The sequence below is a fragment of the Hypomesus transpacificus genome, unplaced genomic scaffold (genome assembly GCF_021917145.1).
Source record: "Hypomesus transpacificus isolate Combined female unplaced genomic scaffold, fHypTra1 scaffold_133, whole genome shotgun sequence".
NCBI classification, from domain to species: domain Eukaryota; kingdom Metazoa; phylum Chordata; class Actinopteri; order Osmeriformes; family Osmeridae; genus Hypomesus; species Hypomesus transpacificus.
In genome coordinates, this window is record NW_025813709.1 from 263,050 (window position 1) to 275,063 (window position 12,014).

At 48.5% G+C, this 12,014-nt stretch overlaps 2 protein-coding genes across 2 annotated transcripts; one reads left to right on the forward strand and one right to left on the reverse strand.

Annotated features, from left to right (window-relative positions):
* Window positions 1-1,150: 1,150 nt before the first annotated feature.
* LOC124488332 (calcium-binding mitochondrial carrier protein SCaMC-2-like) lies at window positions 1,151-7,965 on the reverse strand. Its single transcript, XM_047050979.1, has 6 exons — window positions 7,622-7,965; window positions 3,771-3,897; window positions 3,068-3,155; window positions 2,109-2,220; window positions 1,574-1,732; window positions 1,151-1,386 (listed from the first exon to the last, which is right to left on the reverse strand). The coding sequence occupies exons 1-6, from the start codon at window positions 7,961-7,963 to the stop codon at window positions 1,222-1,224; spliced, it is 993 nt and encodes a 330-aa protein (XP_046906935.1). The 5' UTR covers window positions 7,964-7,965; the 3' UTR covers window positions 1,151-1,221.
* A 1,057-nt stretch (window positions 7,966-9,022) lies between these two features.
* On the forward strand, window positions 9,023-11,938 carry LOC124488331 (nuclear apoptosis-inducing factor 1-like). The gene is given in 7 exon segments (XM_047050977.1): window positions 9,023-9,428; window positions 9,431-9,469; window positions 9,899-9,949; window positions 10,809-10,879; window positions 10,882-11,052; window positions 11,054-11,179; window positions 11,181-11,938. Coding segments are annotated over 7 exon segments (1,095 nt in total). The 3' UTR covers window positions 11,412-11,938.
* The last annotated feature ends 76 nt before the right edge of the window (window positions 11,939-12,014 follow it).

Genomic DNA, 12,014 nt, shown 5'->3' on the forward strand with positions numbered 1-12,014 from the left:
GTGTGATCATCAGACTGACCCCTCCCTGCTCTCCTGGGGGTGCTGGACCTGTATATCCCAGCATCAAATGATTCTTACTGTACACTGAGGGGGCTAGCATGACTAACCAGAGTAAGTTTCCTGCATGTGGCACCTTCCTAGTCAGAGCTAGCAGGGGATAAAAAAAGGTAGGAAAATAAAAGATTCCAGCATCAAATGATTCTTACTGTCCTACTGTAAGGGGACTACTGGCAGGTGTTAGTACAGGTGTTTCTACAGGTGTTAGTACAGGTGTTGGTACAGGTGTTGGTACAGGTGTTAGTACAGGTGTTGGTACAGGTGTTGGTACAGGTGTTAGTACAGGTGTTAGTACAGGTGTTAGTACAGGTGTTTGTACAGGTGTTAGTACAGGTGTTAGTACAGGTGTTGGTACAGGTGTTGGTACAGGTGTTGGTACAGGTGTTGGTACAGGTGTTAGTACAGGTGTTAGTACAGGTGTTAGTACAGGTGTTGGTACAGGTGTTGGTACAGGTGTTGGTACAGGTGTTCCTACAGGTGTTCCTACAGGTGTTGGTACAGGTGTTGGTACAGGTGTTGGTACAGGTGTTGGTACAGGTGTTAGTACAGGTGTTAGTACAGGTGTTAGTACAGGTTTTAGTACAGGTTTTAGTACAGGTTTTAGTACAGGTGTTGGTACAGGTGTTGGTCCAGGTGTTAGTACAGGTGTTGGTACAGGTGTTGGTACAGGTTTTAGTACAGGTGTTGGTACAGGTGTTGGTACAGGTGTTAGTACAGGTGTTGGTACAGGTGTTGGTACAGGTGTTAGTACAGGTGTTGGTACAGGTGTTAGTACAGGTGTTAGTACAGGTGTTGGTACAGGTGTTGGTACAGGTGTTGGTACAGGTGTTTCTACAGGTGTTAGTACAGGTGTTTCTACAGGTGTTGGTACAGGTGTTAGTACAGGTGTTGGTACAGGTGTTGGTACAGGTGTTAGTACAGGTGTTAGTACAGGTGTTGGTACAGGTGTTGGTACAGGTGTTAGTACACGTGTTAGTACAGGTGTTTCTACAGGTGTTGGTACAGGTGTTGGTACAGGTGTTAGTACAGGTGTTAGTACAGGTGTTAGTACAGGTGTTGGTACAGGTGTTGGTACAGGTGTTAGTACAGGTGTTGGTACAGGTGTTGGTACAGGTGTTGGTACAGGTGTTAGTACAGGTGTTAGTACAGGTGTTAGTACAGGTGTCACTGGCTTACCTGCTCGTAAGCCATGAATTTAATAGCGGACTCTGGGGCAATCTTGATGACATTGATGCCGTTCCCTCGCCATAGCGACCTCAAGCCCCCCTCCCGGACCATCTGGGTGAAGCCGCCTGCGATGCCCATGCTGTTGCTACGGGAGGCGTGGACCTAGCAACAGGCAGGACAGGGACAAAGTCACCAAAACGGATTACTCAGAACGACGCTTCATCTACTGCATGATCTTCCTACAGGATAAGCAACATCAGTCACCACCAGCTGCTGCTACATCTCCAGATCAATGTTTACCTAGGCGCCTAGATAAGTGGTTATCTTTTTGATCTGGAAAGGCATCTACCTGCATGAGGACCTTGAGCCTGTCCAGTGGGGCCGTGCAGGTCCGGGAGACGGCGCCTGCTCCTCCTCCTGCCACCAGGTGGCGCCACCACATGCCCGTTTTCTTCTCCTCCGCGGTGAACTCATCAGGCACCATCAAACTCTCCCCAACATCAAAAATCTTAAGACAAAGATATCATATGGGTTATTTATTTAACTACTTTTTTGTGCAGTTCTGGGGGGGAGATTCTTGTTTCTCATTGAAACCAAAAACATCAGCATTTATTTAATTACCATCATCATTGTATATCATCATATTATGTATGTTCCATACAAACTCCAACCCTGCTCCTGGAGAGATCCCCTCCTGTAGGGTTACACTCCAGGAGGATAACAAGGATTACCCTGCCAGTGATCTGGTCACAGGGACACGGATCAGCAACACCTAGTTTGATCTGCTATGGAGTGTAACGTATTTTCTTGAAGACCAACTGATATGAGCTATGGTTTCACTGAGAGGTGAATACCTTGAGGTTTTGCCAGCTATAATGACTTACTGTAGAGTGTTTCCAGTACAATATGATCTCAGGAATGTTATCAGCTGGGTGCATCAGATGGTAGTCTCTCCATTCGTTCCAGTCGATGGTCATAGTGCCGTTCTTGTCCATGCTAGTTACAGAACAAACGAGTCAGAAAGGTTAGTAACAACCCTAACCCTGAGCCTTACCCTGAGCCTCTATACTCGTGCATGCAACCCTTCTTTCCTCCTCCAACATGAAGCTCTATAATCCTGTGTTGTGTTGGCCAATGCATCATCTGAACCACTACTTTCCTTATTCATCTATTTAATCTCTTTATTTCTTACTTATTCATTAACCTTTTTCATCAAGTATTTACAGGGCAGAGATTTGACAAAGTCATCAGACAGGAGAAATGAAGGAGGAGTTAGGGGGGCTAAGGAGAAAAGTGAAAACATGACCAACAGGCAAGCAGTCCAAGGAGGGTACTACTTACACCATAATAGGGGCCCACATTTGACCCCTCCTTATTCTGAGACAAGCAGAGAGACAAGCAGAGAGACAAGCAGAGAGACAGGGGCGGGGAGAGGGTACAGACAGAGGGGCGTACAGGCAGACAAAGTTAGAACAGCAGAACAAATAGGACAGGACTACAGGAGTACAGGAAAGAAAGACAGTTGGAGAGAGAGATGGGGGAGAGGGAGAGAGATGGGGGAGAAAGAGAAATGGGGGAGAGAGGGAAAGAGAGACAGATGGGGAGAGAGAAGGAAAGAGACAGAGAGAGGGGGAAAGAGGGGGAGAGAGAGAAGGAAAGAGAGAGGACAGAGAAGAAAAGAGAAAGGGGGAAAGAGGGGGAAAGAGAGAGGGGTGGAGAGAGAAAGGGAAAGAGAGGGAGAAAAGACAGCAGTAAGGATGTCAGGGACATGTCAGACAGAACAATTGGACCTGGTTGAGACAGGGTTAGGGTCAGGATGTGTTGGGCTTCTAGCTTTCCTCACCTTCTGAGGATCTTCTCTGCCTGCTGCTCAGAGATGGTGACCCCCAGGTCTCGTAAGGACTGCATGATCTCCTGGCAGTCAATACGACCTGTGGAAAAACACACACATCCGCCCCACTTTCAAACACACAGAACGGCCACCAGATATAACTGCCTCCCTACTGAGGTGTTTATCCCCTGGTAGCTAAGTAGCTGAAGAGATGATCTTGTTATTCCTTCAAAATAACAAGACCAACACAGCATTATTTGCTTTGTCAACTATCCACTACGCACTTGGTCCGGGAGTACAACGGCGATGTTAGTTTCCTCCAGGTTCACAATGACTCTTATTGAGTGACTTGTTGCTCTTGTTGGTTAGTTGACATGGACTTAAAATGATTGAACTTGCTGTGAAATGTATTATTGTTACTTGCTTTTTCCAGAGGTACATTCTTGCACTTTTAAGGTTCATGTTGTTTAGTTGTAACTTGTTTAACTACATACTCTTATGGTTTTTCCATTTGGGACTTATTTGGTTTTCATAATGTATGCTTCATGTTTTGGTTGACCGCAATGTTTGGGGCTATCTCGTTGTTCTGATCAGTGACCTATGCACTTTGTAAAGCTCTTTCTTGGAAGTCCCTTTGGATATGAGAGTCTGCTGAATGAATACATGTAAATAGCAATGATACATACAACTTAGACAAGAACTCTGCTCTGCTCACCGTCATTCTTCTTGTCCAGACTCTTGAAGACGAGCCTCAGTTTCTTCTCGTGATCCCTCAGGTAGTGAACAAACTCCTCAAAGTCCAGCTGGCCGTCCAGGTCCTTGTCGCCTGCTTGTACTATTTTCTACGGGAGGAGAGACACAGAACTGTACTCTAACAGCACCGCCATGAGCACAGAACTGTACTCTAACAGCACCGCCATGAGCACAGAACTGTACTCTAACAGCACCGCCACAGCACAGAACTGTACTCTAACAGCACCGCCATGAGCACAGAACTGTACTCTAACAGCACCGCCATGAGCACAGAACTGTACTCTAACAGCACCGCCATGAGCACAGAACTGTCCTCTAACAGCACCGCCACAGCACAGAACTGTCCTCTAACAGCACCGCCATGAGCATCTCAACAATGGGAATTCAGGACTAACACAGTAGGCCTGTCGGATACACAATCAGAGGCAAAGCTTTTCTCTGTAAACTGCAGCATGCCACACACGGTCTGAGACAGTGCATGAACAATAAGACAGATTCCCTAGGACTGTAGGCTGCTGTTGCTGTCCAACTACTGTCGCTCTCACTAACATGATGATAGTATGTCGTGCTGTAGTACCTCCTGGAAATCCTTAGGGAACGCCACCATGATATAAACCGTGGTCTTCTTGGCAGAAACAGCATCAGTCCTTGTCTTGTTCCTGCCAGCGTTTCTCTGCACTCCAGTCTGCTCCCCCGCCTCCTGCTCCCCCGCCTCCTGCTCCCCCGCCTCCTGCTCCCCCGCCTCCTGCTCCCCCGCCTCCTGCTCCCCCGCCTCCTGCTCCCCCGCCTCCTGCTCCCCCGCCTCCAGCTCCCCCGCCTCCTGCTCCCCTGCCTCCCCCGCCTCCTGCTCCCCCCGCCTCCTGCTCCCCCGCCTCCTGCTCCCCCGCCTCCTGCTCCCCTGCCTCCTGCTCCCCTGCCTCCCCCGCCTCCTGCTCCCCTGCCTCCTGCTCCCCCCGCCTCCTGCTCCCCCGCCTCCTGCTCCCCTGCCTCCTGCTCCCCCGCCTCCCGCTCCCCCGCCTCCCGCTCCCCCGCCTCCTGCTCCCCCGCCTCCTGCTCCCCTGCCTCCTGCTCCTCCGCCTCCTGCTCCCCTGCCTCCTGCTCCTCTGCCTCCTGCTCCTCTGCCTCCTGCTCCCCTGCCTCCTGCTCCTCTGCCTCCTGCTCCTCTGGTGACTGTGTCCCTACAGGCTCACACTCACTCTGGACCACAACTCCCTGGGAGAGGACCGACCATACCCTCTGCAGCATCTTCCAGCAGGGGGTGATCTGTGGGTGTGTATATGTGTATGTGTGTGTGCATGTGTGCGTGGGTACAAGTGTATGTGCAGTCTGCTCTTGAATAGAAATGGCACCAAGTGTGTCTGTAGAGTGATACCACAGCAGGGTAGACTGCAGACTGAAGGATGTACATCAAGTCTCTCTCGTCTCAGATTCCTCTCAGACAGCCCCCCCTGGGCTTGTGTTTCTCCCGTCATCTTCACCACTATCGGGTCAACACTGCAATCCTCTAAGTCCTCCTCTACTTCAGCAAGTCACTGCTTCAGAGAAGCACACAACTCAAATGAGGCATAACTCAAATGAGGCATAGACAAACTCCGTTTTATCTGTTAATAACATTCAGTTTAAAGTGAAGAGTTCTACACTACCTGTGTTCTTCCAGCAGAGTGTGTCTGCTGATCAGCCAGCAAAGACTAAGCTGCACAGAGTCATGCAGTAAAACAGCTCCTCACTGCAGCCATGTCCCAGCCAATCACAGCAGCCTACACTGACAGGTCCAGCTGGAGAGCCCTGGAGCCGGGCTCTGCAACCAATCAGACCACAAGACGCAAGAAGCCATTTATTTATCACTGTGTCATCCTGCCCTGAGGTCTAGTGGAGGGAGGAGGGATTCCCCAGCTAACCAGCAGAGTCCTGGCTGGGCCCTCTGCTGACCCTGGAGAGGGTGCAGGGTGGAGCCCTATGAATCATTAGAAACCAACATCCCCAACATTGATTTTCCTATTCTTGTTCATCATAATATAATTAGATACAAAAATCTAGACCAGTAACTCAACTAGCAGGTACAGCTAACCACTGTAATCTGGTAACAATTGATATATTCATGGTGATACTGGGAAACACTGGGTCGACCCTGGTGACAGTCATGGTGACAGAGGAACAGTTGACATTAGTCCTGAACCAGTCATAAAAGAACACCCGTTTTTGAAATGGTATTTTGCTATGCAGTACATAACATACTGTTTGGCTCCTAATAGCTTAGACATGTAATCTGTACATTTTCATTTTTCAATCAAAGAAAACTATGTAGACGGTGATGATCAGACCAGTGTGAGAGAGTTGAGAGTGGAGAAGCCTGGAATGTCTGGATGAGGACTGTCAGGAGACATGCAGCCAATATCCTCAGCCCTGTTCTTTATGTCTGCCAAGCTTCACAATCACATGCTGGTTAAGAACCACTTATTTGTTAATATGTCCCCTATGTAAACCCTAACCCTATATCCATAGACTTCAGTCAGTAGCACAGGTACCTCATGAGAGGAGACAGGGGGGAAATCAGTTCAATCTAATAATATGTCATAAATAATAAGTCGTCATTGGAATCAAGATATATTCACTTCAAAAGTTTCACTCTCTCCTCTTTGCCCCTGAAATTCACTACGCTAGGGACAAGTCTGACATTTCTTCAATGACAATGAATTCATTGTCTGATTCAGAGCTCAACCAGACAGCAAGGGAAGTCCCTCCTGCTCACCTTAACCCCTGTTTCTGCAGCAGCAACAGCAGGGGGCAGTTTGTGAATTATTACCAGAAGGGCCATTCTCTCTCAGAGCAGGATGGTGGATCCAGACCCAGCCTGTGTGTCTCTAAACACTACAGCCTTGCAGACTGATCCAGACCCAGCCTGTGTGTCTCTAAACACTACAGCCTTGCAGACTGATCCAGACCCAGCCTGTGTGTCTCTAAACACTACAGCCTTGCAGACTGATCCAGACCCAGCCTGTGTGTCTCTAAACACTACAGCCTTGCAGACTGATCCAGACCCAGCCTGTGTGTCTCTAAACACTACAGCCTTGCAGACTGATCCAGACCCAGCCTGTGTGTCTCTAAACACTACAGCCTTGCAGACTGATCCAGACCCAGCCTGTGTGTCTCTAAACACTACAGCCTTGCAGACTGATTCAGACCCAGCCTGTGTGTCTCTAAACACTACAGCCTTGCAGACTGATCCAGACCCAGCCTGTGTGTCTCTAAACACTACAGCCTTGCAGACTGATTCAGACCACGCAGTCTACGGCAAGATGCTAGACTGGATCTTCATTACAGATTTCGGTAAATTCACTTAGTGAACCCCCCCCCCCCCCCCCCCTGTTCTTGCTGCCATTTAACTCAGCTACCCCCCAGACTGTTCAACAAGCTGACTCTTTACAACCTCATAAACAATGTCACATGCCAGTCACAAAGCCAGAATATTAAGTAACATGTTTTCACTACCAACACAGAGATCATGTAAACAGGTGTGCTCTGTACAGCAGGACACATCCAACAAGTTGTTGCTGTTCAACTGACAGTCAGTGTGGTTTCTTTGTTAGCTCTTTGACCCATGACTCTTAAACGGCTTTAACTATTATGTAAAACACTTACCAGTCATCAATGACGCAAGCTTTTCTAGTCTGTTTTTAAGAAGCTTATTTTTTGGGACTCATTGGTGGATCTCTCCACCCTGCTGCCGGCCCAGAGTAGAGGGTTATACTGCTGGTCAAGTGGAAGCATGACATTAACGTTGATTACAGCCATGAGAGCTCATAACGCACTTACCATTAACTCGTGTTCTGTCCGATGAACCCCCAGTTTCTTGAGCCCAATGGTCAAGTCGTTGACGCAGATCCCGCCATCTCCGTTCACATCCAGGACCTGAAACAGCACCTTGAGTCTGTGGTCCTGTTCAGGTCCTCCGCAGACCTCGCAGAGATGCGATGGATTGCAGCTCCCCCCTTCCGACACTGAACATTCCGTTTCTGTCGGTGCCCGTGGACCGGGTGCGGATGGGTCCTCCTTATACCCGCCACCTGGGTCGGCGCCCTGGTGAGCATCGTTGGACTGACAATGACAAAAGACCCCAATGAGCAAGGGGGAGACGAAAGACCCTTGTTGGTGCATGAGACAGCGACACGATCAAATCCGAAGCTTCACGTGTAGAGAACAGTTCAGCTCGTTGGCCAGATCCCAACTGTGATATGCTTGTTTCAGACCCCACGTCGCCCTTGCTAGCTAGCTATGTAGTAGTTAGCTTGCGACATCGAAAGCGAATGCTCAACTGCTCTTCAACAAAGTATGAATACAATGGGAAAACCCTGGTTTGTAAAATATTGTCTCCACCGTTAAAAATGTGTTGAGGTGGCCATTAACTTTGTATTTGGAATCCTCAGCGGACTTCAGCGAGATTATAGAACTCCCAAACCAACAGGCACTCTCAGGCACCAGGCAAAGCGGTTTAGAAAGTCGGCCGGAGAAGTGAGGAGATGCTGAGAGCTCGCTACGCTCGCAGATTACATTTACAGTCAAGTGTAATAATTTCCAAGATTATTAAACTATTAAATGACTTACGGTACACTAGTTTAAACTTGTGTACATGTCTGGTCAAATTTGGTTTGCTGTAAGAACTAATAACTTCACGTTTGAATTGGCGGTCGCCGGTCCGTTTGTCAGCTGACGCAACACAGAAAGCCGGTATCGCTGGGGCTAGTCCTTCCAGGGAAAAATGAATGGGGGGAGGGGTGTTGTAGCATTTATGACGGACATATCCAGCAACCATTCACACTCATCAGTGTAATGAGCGTAAACCAGGGTATTGAAAATGTAACGATTACAATTTCAAAATCGAATAAAAATCTTTTACTATTATTATTTTTCAACAAAGTCATCAATTAAAATTCGCTTTCCTCTCCACATGTTCCAATAGGTTGTCCGGCCTATATTATGAGTTACTGCCACAAATCTTAGCCAATGGTAAAAGGCAACACTGTGGGGTCAGCCAGAATGTAACCAACGAACAAGCAATATGGGCGGAGCTGTAGACACAACGAACGTAAGCGTTGTTTGTAGGAAGAAGAAGCCGATTCTGGAAGCCATTACGTTGCGCACATCGATTGAGTAAATCGTACTATTTTTGCGTACAATACGCACAATTATCTTTCAAAAACAACAATTTACTCAAATATGGCATCGTTTGCCAAAAAGAGAAAAATGAATTTTTCAGAGAGAGAGGTAGAAATTTTTGTGGAGGAAAAAGAGAAACAAAAGCATACACTCGTTAACCACTTCAATGCTGGAGTCACTCACATTGCGAAGAATAACGCATGGTTAGAGATTCTGAAAAAGGTGAACGCTGTAACTACCTGTCCAAGAGAGTTGGCTGAAGTCAAGAAGAAGTGGTCCGATATGAAGACTGAAGTTAGGCGCAAAGTGGCCCAAGCAAGAGCGGCAATTGAGGGGACATCCGTGGACTGTACTCCCGTGCCTGTCATCCTGACCGCTATGCAGCAGCGCATCTGTAATCTCCTTGGGGAAGCCACCATCATCAGTTTACCTGCGGGGGACTCGGATGCAGAAATGACCCCTTCCTGCCTGCCATGAGCGCAGCCACCACTGTGACTCTCACAGAAAGTAAGTTGAGACTGTTATAAAGTTAGCATCGATGGTTTTAGGTGAAAAATGTAATGTCCACATTTCTCAATGCCAAATCACATGGCAGTTTTCAGAATCAGAATCACGGCTGCTATTGTACAAATAAATGCAAGCGGATCAGCTGTCAAATCAGAATCAGAAGGGATTTCATTCGCCATGAATGTTTGCACAAACAAGGAATTGACTTTGGCAGGGAGGTGCATACATTAAACATATAGGAAATTAGTTAGCCTCATTAATAAGTCTCATGGATGAATTCATTGGTGTCATTTTGAAGTGAACATTTTTGGCCACTAATGACAGCTGTCACTTATCTTAAAAACATAAATAAGGAGCGCTTCTCAATATTATCTGACACTTTTCACACAATATTTGTTCAAACGGCGAGTTATGCTTCTGTTTATCTAGGTCTTCAATCAGGTTCAACGGGAGTTTGCGAAGAAACAAAAACTCTAGATGGTAAGTTGTTGAGTTGATACATTTGAGAGATGAGTGATTCTCAGAGAGTGTAAAACCTACAGGAGGGTAGCTCTTCAGGAGCAGGGTTGGAGTGTAAACCTACAGGAGGGTAGCTCTTCAGGAGCAGGGTTGGAGTGTAAACCTACAGGAGGGTAGCTCTTCAGGAGCAGGGTTGGAGTGTAAACCTACAGGAGGGTAGCTCTTCAGGAGCAGGGTTGGAGTGTAAACCTACAGGATGGTAGCTCTTCAGGAGCAGGGTTGGAGTGTAAACCTACAGGAGGGTAGCTCTTCAGGAGCAGGGTTGGAGTGTAAACCTACAGGAGGGTAGCTCTTCAGGAGCAGGGTTGGAGTGTAAACCTACAGGAGGGTAGCTCTTCAGGAGCAGGGTTGGAGTGTAAACCTACAGGAGGGTAGCTCTTCAGGAGCAGGGTTGGAGTGTAAACCTACAGGAGGGTAGCTCTCCAGGAGCAGGGTTGGAGTGTAAACCTACAGGAGGGTAGCTCTTCAGGAGCAGGGTTGGAGTGTAAACCTACAGGAGGGTAGCTCTTCAGGAGCAGGGTTGGAGTGTAAACCTACAGGAGGGTAGCTCTTCAGGAGCATGGTTGGAGTGTAAACCTACAGGAGGGTAGCTCTTCAGGAGCAGGGTTGGAGTGTAAACCTACAGGAGGGTAGCTCTTCAGGAGCAGGGTTGGAGTGTAAACCTACAGGAGGGTAGCTCTTCAGGAGCAGGGTTGGAGTGTAAACCTACAATCTCTCGGTGCACCCAGTCTTAAACTAGTTGACTCAGACGTGATAGTGTTTCAAATGCAGTAGGTCACACGTGTGGGCCCAGCTTGACCTAGTGCTCTGTGGTCCACAGCAGAGACCACCTACCACACCCTGGAAGAGGGGGGTGTGGTGGAGTACTGCACCACCTCGGAGACAGCTCCAAGCGTGCGGTGACGGCGCTGGAGGCCCCGGTGGAGATGCTGGCCCCTTCGCACCCCCAGGGTACGGCCAAGCCCCAGGAGCTGAAGAGCCGCATCGCCCTCAACTCTGCCCGCCTGCTGCAGGAGCAGCGTGTCACCAACGTGCACATGCGCCAGATTGCGCAGCACCTGGAGGGGCCAGAATGACTTGCTGCAGGTGATGCGGCGCTGGCAGGAGGCGCAGGCCTACGCCCAGGAGCGTCAGGCCCAGGCGCTGGAGGGGACACAGGCTGCCCTGCTGGCGCTGGTGCAGATGCTGCGGCCCTGCGCTCAAGGACCTGCGCAAGTTCCTGCAGAGCGGGGCGGAGAACCCTAGCAACCTGGGGGGGCCGGGAGGGCCGGAGAACCCTAGAAACCTGGGGGGGATAGAGGCAGAGGAACAGAGACCCAAGTCTCCATTAGGGGGGGCAGGGGAACAGAGACCCAAGTCTCCATTAGGGGGGGCAGGGGAACAGAGACCCAAGTCTCCACAGCAAACAGAGGGTAGACAATGAATGTGTGTGTGTTTGTGCGTGTGTGTGTGTGGGAGAAGTGAGGAAATGTTTGATTTGTGGACTAGTGTGGAGGGATGCATGTGTTTTAAATGTGTGTTTGTGTGAGTAAGCTATGTGTGTATAATCGTGTGAGTGTATAAGTAAGCTATGTGTGTGTGTATAACCGTGTGAGTGTGTGAGGCAGAGAGAATATATAAAGGCCATAGAACAAGCATGTAGGTTATAAAGCTTTTACTGTTCTCAAATGCCTGATTTTAGGCCTATGATCAGAGTGCTTAAAGTGTACATGATGTCACGGATCTGAAGCCCAGACTGTTCCACACTGCTCTCTCGGATTAAATGATTCTGCTTGAAGGTATATCTGCAAAAATGCCTATTCGATAATAAAACATAAAGAAATCCTATTGGATTTGGACTCGATGACTCAACTACTTTATGAATGTAATCATACAATTATTTCATCATGGCCTACTGCAGGGGTGTTCAATCCCAGTCCTCGAGAGCCCCTGTCCTGCATGTTTTAGATGTTTCCCTGCTCCAGCACACCTCATTTCAAATGAATGGTCATTACCCGGCTTCCACAGAGCTTGATAACAACCCATT

Bases quoted from the DNA above. Each gene is read 5' to 3' on its own strand.
- LOC124488332 (XM_047050979.1), bottom strand. From the start codon at position 7,963: ATGCACCAACAAGGGTCTTTCGTCTCCCCCTTGCTCATTGGGGTCTTT. The intron at 3,898-7,621 runs GTAAGTGCGTTA...CTCCTCCCGTAG, and splicing joins GGACAGAACACGAGTTAATG to AAAATAGTACAAGCAGGCGA. The intron at 1,733-2,108 runs GTAAGTCATTAT...CTTTGTCTTAAG, and splicing joins TGTACTGGAAACACTCTACA to ATTTTTGATGTTGGGGAGAG.